Source organism: Gracilinanus agilis, chromosome 2, assembly GCF_016433145.1.
Source record: "Gracilinanus agilis isolate LMUSP501 chromosome 2, AgileGrace, whole genome shotgun sequence".
Taxonomy (NCBI): Eukaryota; Metazoa; Chordata; class Mammalia; order Didelphimorphia; family Didelphidae; genus Gracilinanus; species Gracilinanus agilis.
In genome coordinates, this window is record NC_058131.1 from 544,562,309 (window position 1) to 544,576,079 (window position 13,771).

Below are 13,771 nucleotides of genomic sequence, written 5' to 3' on the forward strand. Positions count from 1 at the left end.
TCTTTTGAGGAGGTTAAAAAAGTTATGGAATAGCTGTGATGATGAATTAAATATTTACTTGCTATACTGTGGGCCTACTTACTTTGGAATGGACCCATTCATATCAGTTTAGTGGCTGGATTTTGTTTCACTCTAGCAGTACATGCTTAGGAACAAAGAGAAAGCATAGTGGAAGTAATATAGTTTCTTAATTTGCCTGGGCTGTCCAGGGGGGTAGTGCTTGTAGAATCAGTATCCTGTCTTGTTGGTTCCTTGGTTCTTTAACTTCCTTTCTCTGAGGTCTTATCTATACCTGAATTTATTCAGTGGTCTTTGACCTCTAGGTCACTGAGCGATGACATTTAAAAAAAAAGGTGACATAATAGAGAGAGATCTGCTTCCAACAACCCCATGTCTAATCATTTGCCAAGCCATGTCGATTCTGCTTTCTCAGCATCTTTCACATCTGATATATTCTTTCTAGTGAAATAGCCCCCTGCCTTCATTTGTGTCTATCACTTTTCACATGTTCTTTTGCAGTAGCTTCCTAATTGGTTTTCCTTCCTCTACACGTTTAACCAAAATGATGTTCCTGAAAACAGATCCAACTGCTTCATCTCTAGTCAGAACTCTAAAAAGTAGTTTCTTTTTCTCCCCTACAAACTCTTAAGCTTGCCATTTTAAACTTTTTGTGATATACCTCACCTTCCTTTCCAAGTCTATTTCGTGTTAGTTTTACCAACTACACATTCTAGTCAAACTAATCTGATAGTATTTATTCATTCACCTCTCATCTCTGCACCTTGTGTACAATTGGTTCTTCATATTTAGAATGCACTCTTTCCTTACTTGCAACTTTTAGAATCTGTGACTTCATCTAAATCAGTGATTCCCAAAGTGGGTGCCACTGCCCCCTGGTGGGTGGTGATGGCCACAGGTGCATTTATCTTTCCTATTAATTGCTATTAAAATTTTAAAAAAAATCCATTTCCAGGGGGCTAAGTAATATTTTTTTCTGGAAAGGGGCGGTACACCAAAAAAGTTTGGGAACCACTGATTTAAATCATAACTTAGGCCATCTATAAAAGGCATATTCTGATTCTCCCCAATTTTTAGCTCATTCTCCCTCTTGAAATTGTTAGTTTTATTTACCTGTATGTGTTGTATTTTCCCCAGTAGAATGAAAGTTCTTTGAGAGTTGAATTGGTTTTGATTTTGTCCTCCTATTGTATGGTACAGTGGCTTTAACTTAGCAATATTAATGCACTTTTACATACAATTGGATTGAATTATTTTAGTAAATTTGGGGCTTTTTAAAGTACTGAACTTTAGGGAGAAAATAATGTTTAACTTTATTTTTTTCTTAAATGCAGATTTTTATGTCTGAAGCTGGAAAAATAAGCCAGAAGATTAAAGTGTGGTTCAGTGACTACTTCAACATCAGTGATACAATTGCCATTGTAACTTTTTTCATTGGATTTGGACTAAGATTTGGAGCAAAATGGAAATTTGGAAATGACAAAATTTTTGTTTCTGGAAGACTGATTTACTGTCTTAATATTATCTTTTGGTATGTCCGGTTGTTGGATTTTTTAGCTGTAAATCAACAGGCAGGCCCTTATGTAATGATGATTGGCAAAATGGTAAGTTTATATGAAATGAAGTATGTAATAATGTGCATGAGCTAATTAGTTTTTTTGTTTTGTTTTATTTTTCTTAAAAACGAAAATGTTTATCTTGCTGTCATATCTGCTTTAAGCAGATGATAAACATCAATGTGAATGATTATTTAAAAGTTTAGTGGAATTGTGCATCAGCTAAGGGGGGTTTGGGGGGATTAGGGGAGAGGGAAAGAATATGAAATATGTAACTAGGAGAAAATCAAAATTTAAAAAATTAAAAACAATTAAAAGTTCATTTGGGAAAACTGCGAGACTGAAGTTAATGTAACATTCCTATTTGGGGAGTATTAACTGTTGTACATATTTTCAAAACATCTCAGTTTGATATTCTTGATGAATTGCAGTTCATGTTCCCCTTAATTACAAAATATATGATCTTGTTGAATTATATTAGAGGAAAAAAGAAAGTAGGAAACTTTCCTAACATTTAATTTTTTAAAATAGGAATCATAAGTAATGGTTGTTTTCATCTTTTCATTTTACTATTACCATTTTTAACAGGTGGCCAACATGTTTTACATTGTTGTAATTATGGCACTTGTACTGCTTAGTTTTGGTGTGCCCAGACAGGCAATACTTTATCCTCATGAACCACCATCTTGGAGGCTTGCTAAAGATGTTGTTTTTAATCCATACTGGATGATTTTTGGTGAAGTTTATGCATACGAAATTGATGGTAAGAGTTTATGGTTTTAAAATTCATTTACTATTTAATATCATTATATGTTTTTTTAACTTATGATATCATTATGGATCCAAAGGATATTTTTGTAAATTTATCTGTAGATTAGAATTCAGCAACCTCAGCTCTAGGGAATCCATGTCTATGAACCAAGATGGTCTAACATAGTATAAGACCATGATATTATGGTTTACATACCTCACGTGTAGGAGAGGCCTTGAATCCCTCTTTCATATCCTATTTAGCTTTGTCTAACATACAATTCTAGCATCCTAGGTATATATGCAAAAACATAGAATAAGCAAAAAAAGAGAGAGAAATGTGAGAGATAACAGTGACATACTCAAAATGGCTGCTAATATTGTAGCAAAAAAAAAACTTAAACAAAAAATAGTTACTATAATAATGTTTGAGTCGACAAGAAATGTCAAGTTTTGGGAATCATATACAACTTTTTTTTTTTTTTAAGATCCCTCCCAGAAAAATGTTTAACCTTTTGAAAGTTTTGGCACTGGGGGAAGCTGGGTGGCTCAGTGGATTGAGACCCAGGCCTAGAGATGGGAGGTGTTGGGTTCAAATTTGGCCTCGTTCACTTTCTAGCTCTGTGATCCTAGGCAAGTCATTTCCATTACCTAGCCCTTACCACTCTTTTGCTTTGGAACCAATGTGCCTCAGACAGAAGGTAAGGGCTTAAATTTTTTTTTTTTTAAATTTTAAGTTCTGGCACTTAAAGGGGAGTCAGTTTTACTTTTCTCAAAGCTTGTGTTCCACTGGAATAGACTTCAAGAAGCAAAAGTTACAATTATGTCACAGTGTGACATCATATTATGTCTAGTATGGGTATTTCTTGACTGGTATTGCTGTCCCTAAATAAGCTAAAATCATTTTTTTCCTCAACCTACTCAAATCCAATTTGTAGTTCTTCTTTTAGTGAGTCTGTATCTTTATTCTTTAGATGAAATTGATTCAAAAGACTAGTTAATTATATTCATATGCATATTATCAGCCCTAGTTCTGTACTTCCTAACCTACTTGAATATATTAGACGGAAACTATGCTTTCTAAGTGGCCTCCCCATACTGTTGGTTTACATGACCTTTATTCATTTTTAATTTATTACTTTCTTCCAGTATGTGATAGTTATAGGGATCTGTATATGTTTGTTTGCATTTCTCTCCCATTAAGGTCATTGAGGGCAGAGACTGTCTTTAACCTTTTTTTGTATTCCCAGGGCTCAGTACTATGCCTGGCACATAGTAGGTGCTTAATAAATACTGATTAATGGATTAAAAGAACATAATAGGTTAGAAGGATGGCATTTTTATGAGACTTCTTAATATTAAATATTAAATTTATGAGACCATTTCTTAATAATGATTTAGTCATTCATGGGCCTATGCATAAAGTATTACAGATTAATATTTAGCTATTCTTATCTTTCCCATTTTATATAGTGGATTTTGATTTTTTTTGTCCCCTTATATCCTCTTTAGGAAGAATTTTAGCTGTCTTCTCCTGGGTCTTTATTCATCATTGTTATGGCATCCAAATAGCTAGGAACCAGAGCCTATATACTTGCCTGCTTCTCCTAATTTTTTTTTCCTATGACATGCCAGGAGATTTTCATATAGTTTCTCATAGACTGCAAATGACTCCTTTTTATTCGGCTCTAGTTTACTCTTCCCTAGCCTTCAGTCCTTCCTTGTCAGTTGCTTCCTAGACATATCAAACTAGACATTCTAGAGATATCTCAAGCTGAACATATCCACTACTAAAATTAGTCTCTCCCAAATTCTCGTTTCATCAAACAACTGTATTTCTGTCAAAAGTACCCCCATTCTCTCAGTCTCACAGGTTTGAAACCATGGCATATCATAAGATTACTTATTCTCCTTCTTCCCATATACCCAATTAGTTGCCAAATTTTGCTATTTCTTTTTCCACCGCAAATTTTACATCCAACATTTTCTCCTCATATACCTACAAATCTAGTTCTGACCTTTATCACCTCTCACCTCAGTTATTACGTCAGTCTCCCTGTCTCTAGTCTGTCACCACTTTAATCCATCCTATTCACCACATCCAAAGCAATTTTCCTTAAGTGTATATTTTACCATGTCACCACCTACTTCTTATTACCTCTATAATCAAATATAAACTCCTCAGTTTAGTTTTTTAAAAGCCCATCATAGCCTAGCCCTATTTTTTCAGCTTCCTCACTCTAATCCAGCCAAACTAGCTTTCTCTCTATAGCATTACATTTCCCATGTCCTTGCCTTTGCACCAGCCATCCTCCATTTCTGAAGTATACTCCCTCTTTACCTTTGCCTCATAGATTCCTTTTTTCTCCTTAGGACATAGCTCATGCACTGTCTTCTGAATGAAACCTTTCCTGATCTCCCCAAATGTTGGTGCCTTCCCTCCAAATTACCTTGTATGTAACTACTTTGTATATATTTGCATTTGTTCACTTTGTATTTATGTCGTCTCTATGCTTTGTCTGCCCCTAACAGAATGTAAGCAAGTAATGTTTCATTCTTTGTATTTTCAGTGTTTCTCATAGTGCCTAGTTCAGTTGCAGTTAATAAGTGTTTATTGGTTCACAGGATTTATCCCATATTCTTGGAGAAAACTTATCCCTGCCTAGAAATGGGAGAACAGGACCCGTATGTGTTTCCACCATGAAGATTATAAACAGTAGATTCATGTCCTCATTCATGTATACAAACACAAACATGCTTTTCCTCTCTACCTTTACACTTCCTCCATATGGTGTGTATAAAGTTTCTGGGAAAGTAAACTATTTTCAAGTTCATCTTCCATTCCTTGCTTTTAGGTTCTTGTGCTAATATAGAAAACATAGAACTTTATTTAAAAAATGGCCCCTTTATAAAAAAGATTCAGAATTTTTTTCAGCAAATCTTTTCAAACTGCTAAATATTATATATGTATTTTTAAATACTTTTTTTCTCCACAGTATGTGCAAATAATACAGATGGAAATGTAAGAGGTCTCTGTGGTCCTGGAACATGGTTGACCCCATTTCTTCAAGCAGTCTACCTCTTTGTACAGTACATAATTATGGTTAATCTTCTTATTGCATTTTTCAAGTAAGTACTTTATTTTTAAAAGACTAATTAAAATGAGTTTTTCTTATTTAAATCAAACATATAACATGCTGTAGATCTAGGACTATACTATTCTTTAGTAAGTCAGGTTCAACAGGCATGTTTAGTAACTATTTCCCAAATTCTCTAAAATGTCTGTAATGCCATTATTTCTAAATTACTCCTTAAATTTATCATTACCACTTGTTTCTATAAATTAACAATTTAGTCTTCATTTTTTTAAAATTTGGTTTTGTTTCTGAGAGATCCTAACAAATAAAGAATCCCTCATTTAATTAGAAATGGGAACATAAGTATTAAGCAGCTCAAGGGCCTCAGAAGTTATAAGATTTGAAGCCCTTGGAGAGGGATTGGGAGGATTAACAGAAAAGAACAGTTCATTACAACAGTATTTATTGAGAGCCTGGGCTGTGCCAGATGCTGCATATGCAACAATAAAAAAAGAAAGAATTGCAGCCATCAAAGACTTTTTGCTTACATTCTTCTGGGGATTGGGAGTAAAAATAGAATAGATGTACAAATAAGTAAGTGCTGATTAATTTTTAAGTGTGAATGCTTTCACAACTAGAAAACTGTGGGATGCAGGGTAAATTTGAGAAGATCTTTTATAGGAGGGCATATCTGAGCATAGACTGGGACAAATCCTGTTCTTCCAAGAGGTAGAACATGAAAGAAAGTTTGGGGTAGGCTATGTACAACTTGTTCAGATGTTTGGAATGAGAAGATTCAATAAATATTCTCTGCAGAAAAAGCAAGTGGCCAATGTGTCTGAGCCTAGAGTGTTGTGTAGGGATTACATTTCATCCTTAGGACAATAATAGGTCATCACTCTAGCTTCTTGAGCAGAGGAGTGATGTGGTCAGAACTGATTTTTGGGAAAATTTCTAGTTAGAAATTTTATTTGGATAGCTTATATGACTGTGGATTGGTGATGAGGAGAGACTAAGATGTATATATCACTTTATCTTATCTCTAGAACCTCAATTTAATCTGTTGATTGAGAGTTGAACTAGATTAATTCCATTATCCCTTCTAGCTCTAACATTCTGTGATTCTGTTTGCAATATTAAATAAAATGATTACATTTTCATGTAAATTTCCATACTCTTATACTAAAAGATTGATCCCTTGTAGGGTTTTGTTTTGTTTTGTTTTGTTTTGTTGGTCACTTAAAAACTATGTCCTGTATTTTTTGGTGACCATATTTCTGTCTGTGATTATATTTTGGTTCTTTGCTTTTCAGTCATTCCTTAGTCATATCTAATTTTTTGTAACCCCATTTGGAGTTTTCTTAGCAAAAATAGTGAAGTGATTTGCCATTCATTTCTCTAGCTTTTCTTGTTAGATGGGGAAACCGAGGCAAGCAGGTTTAAGTGATTTATGCCAGGGTCACACAGATGATAAGTGTAGAATGGCTGAGGACAGATTTGAACTTGGGAAGATGTCTTACTGACTCCAGACCTGGAACTCTTATCCACTGCACCTGCCCACAAAATACCAATATTTTGGTAACTAATGGTTAAATTATTTTTTCTTTTTGGAAGAGTGAACAAATCTTGATTCACAAAGAGGAACAATCTTTTATGGATGATACTTTGAAAGAAAGGAAAGGGTAACTTCATATATGCATCATTGAAAGTAGGAATTTAGGTTTTTGGTTTGTTTTTGTCAGGGTGGGGTTGTACTCTTAAGAGTTTTCAGGCAGTAGATTCCTTTCCCTCAAATTCTCTGGACTAAAATAGATAGCCTCTAAGGACCTTTTCAGGTAAGGCTCTAAATTCCATAACAGTCAACTATTCAATCCAATTATCTCCTTAAATAATTTTTGTAAGAAGCTGTCTTAAGTGCTTAGAATTCAGAGGAGAAAAGACACAAATTCCCACATTCAGAAAGTTTAGAGTGTAATTCAGACTTCCTACTTGTGGCTGCTCATTAATGCCTATTTTAACAAATTTGTAGAATTTTTCCCTGTTTTTGTTTATCAGAATTTTTACACAAAAGAAAATGATAGGAAGTTCTGTTGTGGGCCAACTGTTGTCCCATAACGTGCTTACCTTGGATTATTCAACCTCTTAGGATCAGCTCTTGCTACCACCATGTCTCCTTCATCAATTAATGATTTATGGTAACTGGTTCTAGCCACACAAAGAGAATTCTTTTGGGAAAGCATGACTTGAACTTTACTGTGATAGACCAAGTTAGGTTTGCAGTTTTCTAACTTCAAACTTCATTTATTACTTAAATTTACTTTTTTAATCCCAAATGTAAATATAGGCCAGATATTTTTTGGTTTCTTTGTATTTGCTAAGAGCCTTTTGTTGTAATGTTTAAATAAAACAGTAAATCAGAAAGAGAAATGCCATTACATAAGAGATACATTCTCTTAATTTCTTGATCATAGATTAATATTAATCTATTTGTCTTCATGCCCCTTAAACTCCTATAATATCTTTTTATGCTTTAATACTTGGTTCAAATAATAGTAATGATAATTAACATAGTGCTTTAATGTTTGCAAAGTGCTTTAGAAATATTTTATCATTTTACCCCCACAACATCCCTGAAAGGAACTATTATTATTGCCATTTTAATTTTACAGATAGGGAAATTGAGTTAAGCAGGGGCTAACTGACTTGTCTAGGACCATACAACTAGTTAGCATATGAGACAGAATTTGAACTTATGTCTTCTGACTCCAGGTCCAATACTTTATCTGTTGTGCCATCTAGCTGCCTCTTAAATGTCAGGGCCGATGGTAAGCTCCTTTAGAGCAGAGATTTTTATTTTGAATTTATATATAAGGCCTCTCAGTACCATATGCAGATGGCTCTTTAACAAATCTTTTAATTATTTTGAAGGAAAAGGACTGCTAAATTTTAAGATAAATGAAGACTCAACTCTTAAGTTACTAATATCAGTAAAGTACAAATGAGAGAATTTTTTAACACCAAGTAAGTTATAAATTGCATCATTTATTAATGTATGTATCTATTAGCAAGTACTTTCTTTGATAACTTGTTACCTTAGTTTAGGAATCTAAGGTAGTAGAACTTTTCTTAATTAGTATTAACGTTCTTTAAAAGAGTATGGTCACCTAAAGTTTATTTTTGTTCTCTTGTGTCCCAAAGCAATGTATATTTGCAAGTAAAAGCAATTTCAAACAATGTATGGAAGTACCAGCGTTATCATTTCATTTTGGCTTATCATGAAAAGCCAGTTCTGCCTCCACCACTTATCATCCTTAGCCATGTGGCCTCTATGTGTTGCTGTATATGTAAAAGAAGAAAAAAAGACAAGACTTCATATGGACCAAGTAAGAAAGAAAATTCTTAAAACAATTCACTTCACAATGTTGTAGATTTTAATTTTTTGTGGTAATTTTTCACATTTGTAATAATAGATATGATTTGTTTAATTTTGTTGTTAGCCTAAGTAAACATAGTCATTTCTAAAAAGAAATATAAGTAGTACTGAACAGACTAAATTACTGGATATTTTATCTTCTTGTTTGTATAAAGTAGTAATATAACCAGTGATTTTACTGCTATAAAACTTCATGAAAATACTTTTATCATGTCCCATTTTTTTCAAGAACTAAAAATGAACTTTTCTCTTGCAACAACTACATGAAACTATATGACTCTACCTTACTGCTCTGTCTTTCCTATCAACTTTTATTTCTTACCATTCTTAAATTCCCCATCTTAATCAGGCCAGTCTCAACACTGTCCACACCTTCTTTTCTGCTTATATTCATTTCTGCTTCCCTATCTTTGATTATACCAGCTCTACTTCCTGAATGTCCTTCCTTCTCATTATAATTATTTAAAATTTATTTCCCAAGATCAAGTGTGAGTTCCCTCTGTTTCTTTCACTTGATGCTTGTATAACCTTAAGCAAGTCACTTCATTTATTGTATCTAAGTTCCCTCATCTTAAAATAAGTGTAGACTAGACTATGGTTCTCTAAAGAATGTCATCATTAAATGTATTCATGACTCCAGCTTCCAATGAATTCTTCCCTCCTGAAAATTCTTATTGCATTGTTATTCACTACCATGCAGTGTTTTAGCACTTAATTGTTTTCCTTTTTATATGTGCTAAGTTTTGTCAACCAAATCAGAAGCTTCTTGAAGGCAGGGAACCATATCTTTTACATAATTCATAGACTTAATGCAATTTGACATCTAATTATAATTAAAGTAATAACTTGTACTTATTGCTATGTAGATCATCTTCATTTTATATTTGAGGATACTAAGCCTCAGAGATATTGTGAGTTGTCCAAAGTCACAGAGCTTTAGTAAATAAACCGAGGTGGAATTTGAAGGACTAAATTTCAAATCTAGTCCTTTAGCCACTTCAATGCTACCTTCTCAAACTTTTCATAAATTCTTAAAGATGAATTAGTCCCAAGAGTATACACCCAATGGTTAAATAAGGAAAGAGGAGGTGGAGTTATAACGAAATAGTACACAATGACTCAAAATATGGGGACTGTCAGAAAGGAGGTAAGTCAGTGTTTTTGGTGCCATTTGTTATTATTTTATAGGCACTAGTTCCAAACCCATTCCTTTCCTTAAACAAAGGAATCAAAAATATGTTTTCAGACATGCATGCCTTAGGTTCCCCATCACTGACCTATAAGCATATTTGATTATTTCTCATTTATTATTTGTTTTTCTGTTTCTTAGAACTTTACTTAACAGAAGAAGATCAAAAGAAACTTCATGATTTTGAAGAACAGTGTGTTGAGATGTATTTTAATGAAAAGGATGACAAATTCCATTCTGGAAGTGAAGAGAGAATTCGTGTAACTTTTGAAAGGTTATGGGACTTTTATTTCATACCTGTTTTATATATATTTTTTATTTTTATTTTTTAAAACCCTTACCTTCCATATTGGAGTCAATACTGAGTATTGGTTCCAAGGCAGAAGAGTGGTAAGGGTAGGCAATGGGGGTCAAGTGACTTGCCCAGGGTCACACAGCTGGGAAGTGTCTGAGGTCAGATTTGAACCTACAACCTCCGTCTCTAGGCTTGGCTCTCAATCCACTGAGCTACCCAGCTGCCCCGTTTTATATATTTCTATACATACCAAGAACATGGTTCTTTGTATTCTGTATTTTTGTTAAGTATTATGTTTGGTGGCATTGTGTGACACAGTGAAGTGAACTTCATAGAGTAAAGAAAACCTGGATTCAAATCTTGAACTTTATACTGGCTGTATGACTCAGAGCAAGTTACTTAATCTCTCAATGGTCCCTGGAGGCTCTTAGATGAGTTGTGGAACTGTTATTCATTTGTATTGGTAGGGGAATTAACTTACTGGGTGTTCATAGAGAAAATCCACCTTCCCCCAAAACAAAACAAAACAAAACAAACTTTACCTTTTTAGTGGAAATTGAAGACTGTTGTTTTTAGAATGACATTTTTCTTTCTTTCTATTCACTCTGTCATCAACTGTGGAGTGTAAGATATTTGCCCAGTAGCAGTCATGCTATACTCATTTTCAGCCATATGCAAAAAAGCCGTTTGTACATTTTTTTCAAATGTTAAAGGTGACTTATTTTTAAAAGTTCATGACTGCAATTTTCATAGGATTAGCACATCAAAGTCAATAAGTATTTGTTAAATGCTTACAGTATGCCAAGTAAAAGCAAACCTGACCTCATTGGTCCCCTGCACAGTGATTTCCAGTGGCTCCATTAGACCTTCACAGTCTAATAGAAACTTTTCTGCATTTGGATTTTAAAGTCCCTTCCTGACCTTCACAACATTGCTGAGCCTTACCCTTGGCCCTATATTTTGCATTGCAGTGATGCTGACTATCTTGCTGTGCTTTGTGTACAACATTCAATCTCCTAACCTGAAACCTTATCACTAGCCATCATTCATTCTTAGAAAGTTCTTCCATCCATGAGGATGCAGGCCCAAGTGCAATATAGGTAAATTGAGCTATTCTTGAGTTCTTGTCCAAAAATAAAATGGATTTCCCCAGAATATCAGTGAATCTATTCAGCAAGGCTGAAGCAGAGAGCATTTCTTTTACTCACCTCACCCATCTAGAATATGACATTTGTCATTTTATTGGCAGCAATTCTAGGAAAACCTTATATTCTATATCTTGTATGTAGTTATTTGCATATTATCTATCCCATTAAAATGTAAGCTCCTTAAAGACAAAAACCATGTTTTTGCCTTTTATTGTACCCCTGCAATTAGTCTAGCACCTGACATGTCATGGGTGTTTTATGCTTGTTAACTAAGTATGTATAGTGTGAAGAACTGTGTCTAATGTCATATACTCTCCCTTTAAGCATTGCTTAGTTGCCTTTTAACTTGATTACAGTGACCATTACTATTTGTAGATATTGAAAACAATTTATAAAATCCTTTTTTGTGTTCTAATTTTTGTTTTTTTGTTCTTTCAGGGTTGAACAGATGTGTATTCAGATCAAAGAAGTTGGAGATCGAGTAAATTACATCAAACGCTCATTACACTCTTTAGATTCTCAGATTGGGCATTTACAGGATCTCTCTGCACTTACAGTAGATACATTAAAAACACTGACTGCTCAGAAAGCTTCTGAAGCTAGCAAAGTTCACAATGAAATCACTCGTGAATTGAGCATTTCTAAACATTTGGCTCAAAATCTTATTGATGATGGACCTGTAAGATCTTCCTTATGGAAAAAACAGTGTGTTGGGAACACTATTAGTTCTTCTCTTCCTCAAGGAGGTCTCGAAAATAATAATCCTTTTCTTTGTAACATTTTTATACGAGATGAAAGAGATGCTCAGTGTAAGATAACTGGTCAGGACTTAGCTCTAATACCCCGAAGGGAAGAACTAATTCCTAGGAGGGAAGGATTCAACTTTCCAGAGGCTGGTTCCTCTGGCGGTGCCTTATTTCCAAGTGCTGTTTTTCCTCCAGAACTCCGACACAGAGCACATGGTGCAGAGGCCTCAAAAATCATTAACAAAAATCAGAAATTAGGCAGTTCATCTAATAGCACACCACATCCGTCTTCCCCGCCAACCAAATTTTTTGTTAGCACTCCATCTCAGCCAAGTTGCAAAAGTCAGATGGGATCTGTAGCCATGAAGAAAGAGCATCCTTGCTCTAAAGCTGCAGAAGGAGATGTAGAATTTGGAGCATTTGTAGGTAAGTTGAATACAAAATTTTTTATATACTAGTATCACACTCTAAAAACATTTCATCACAAATTTGGCAAATATCAGAAGTATGTATGTTACCATATATAAGGAGTATTGTATGTGAAACCAACTTGCATACAGTTTCTTCCACATATATATTCAGCTTAATATATTGGTTTCAACACTGCTCTACTTTTCTGTCTCTTTCTCAACTTCTTTGTGCTTTGCCTATTCATTTTCAAAATATTTTATTGCAGGGGCAACTGGGTTGATCAGTGGATTGAGAGCCAGATCTAGGGATGGAAGGTCCTAGGTTCAAATTTGTCCTCAGACACTTCCCAACTGTGTGACCCTGGACAAGTCACTTAACGCTCATTGTCTAGCCCTTACCGCTCTTCTGCCTTGGAACTAGTACATAGTATTGTTTCTAAGACAGAAGATAAGGGTAAGGAAAAAAAAGGAAAAAAAAATGTTTTATTGCTTTTTTTTCTTTTTTTTTTTTTTAATCCTCTCATCACTACCCTTCATATTATTCTCATTGGGGTACTTTTCAACATTTTCCTTATTTGTTGGAAAGTTGTATCTGTTTCATCATTGACTGTTACAGCTTTCGCAACTTAAAAATTTGATATACATCCTGTCCAAATGCTTTTCTGTTCATTCACATTATAATACTAATACTGAAAATAGGGAACAAAAGTGTGTGTAGCTAAATTTACATAATTCTAATTTTTACTATGTCAGTTCATAGCAACTGTTGTCCTGATAATTTCTAGAAACATGGAGGTATATGTCCTTTTGCCTGAAGTTCACAAATTCTGATGGGTTCTACTAAATTGAAAAGTTGTGGAATATGGGTCTGATGATTAACTAAAAGCCTATTGTCAAAGAATCTCCAGGCTGGCTACAGAATCATAAATTTTTTTAGCCAAAGTACATCTCCAAGATCTTCTCCTAAATGGCAGCAGAGCAGATTGGGGGCATATCCACATTGATAAATTAATGATCCTTCAATTATGAAAACAGTAGTTTTGGAGTGGATTGATATCAATAATATGTTTGTGGATATGCTAACACCAGTAAAAAGTCCTGGTGGTGTTTAGATATCACTCTACTGTTTATTGTTGGGGTTTACTGTTT

The 13,771-nt window shown here is 34.2% G+C and overlaps 1 protein-coding gene across 1 annotated transcript in view; it reads left to right on the forward strand.

The window, feature by feature from the left end:
* The window catches only part of TRPM7 (transient receptor potential cation channel subfamily M member 7), a 105,959-nt gene that overhangs the window by 64,945 nt on the left and 27,243 nt on the right, over positions 1-13,771 (forward strand). Inside the window, exons 21-26 of the mRNA XM_044665170.1 lie at positions 1,353-1,622; positions 2,163-2,337; positions 5,321-5,453; positions 8,600-8,784; positions 10,165-10,297; positions 11,905-12,638. Coding sequence (XP_044521105.1) covers positions 1,353-1,622; positions 2,163-2,337; positions 5,321-5,453; positions 8,600-8,784; positions 10,165-10,297; positions 11,905-12,638 — 1,630 coding nt within the window. The remainder of the gene's footprint in view (positions 1-1,352; positions 1,623-2,162; positions 2,338-5,320; positions 5,454-8,599; positions 8,785-10,164; positions 10,298-11,904; positions 12,639-13,771) is intronic.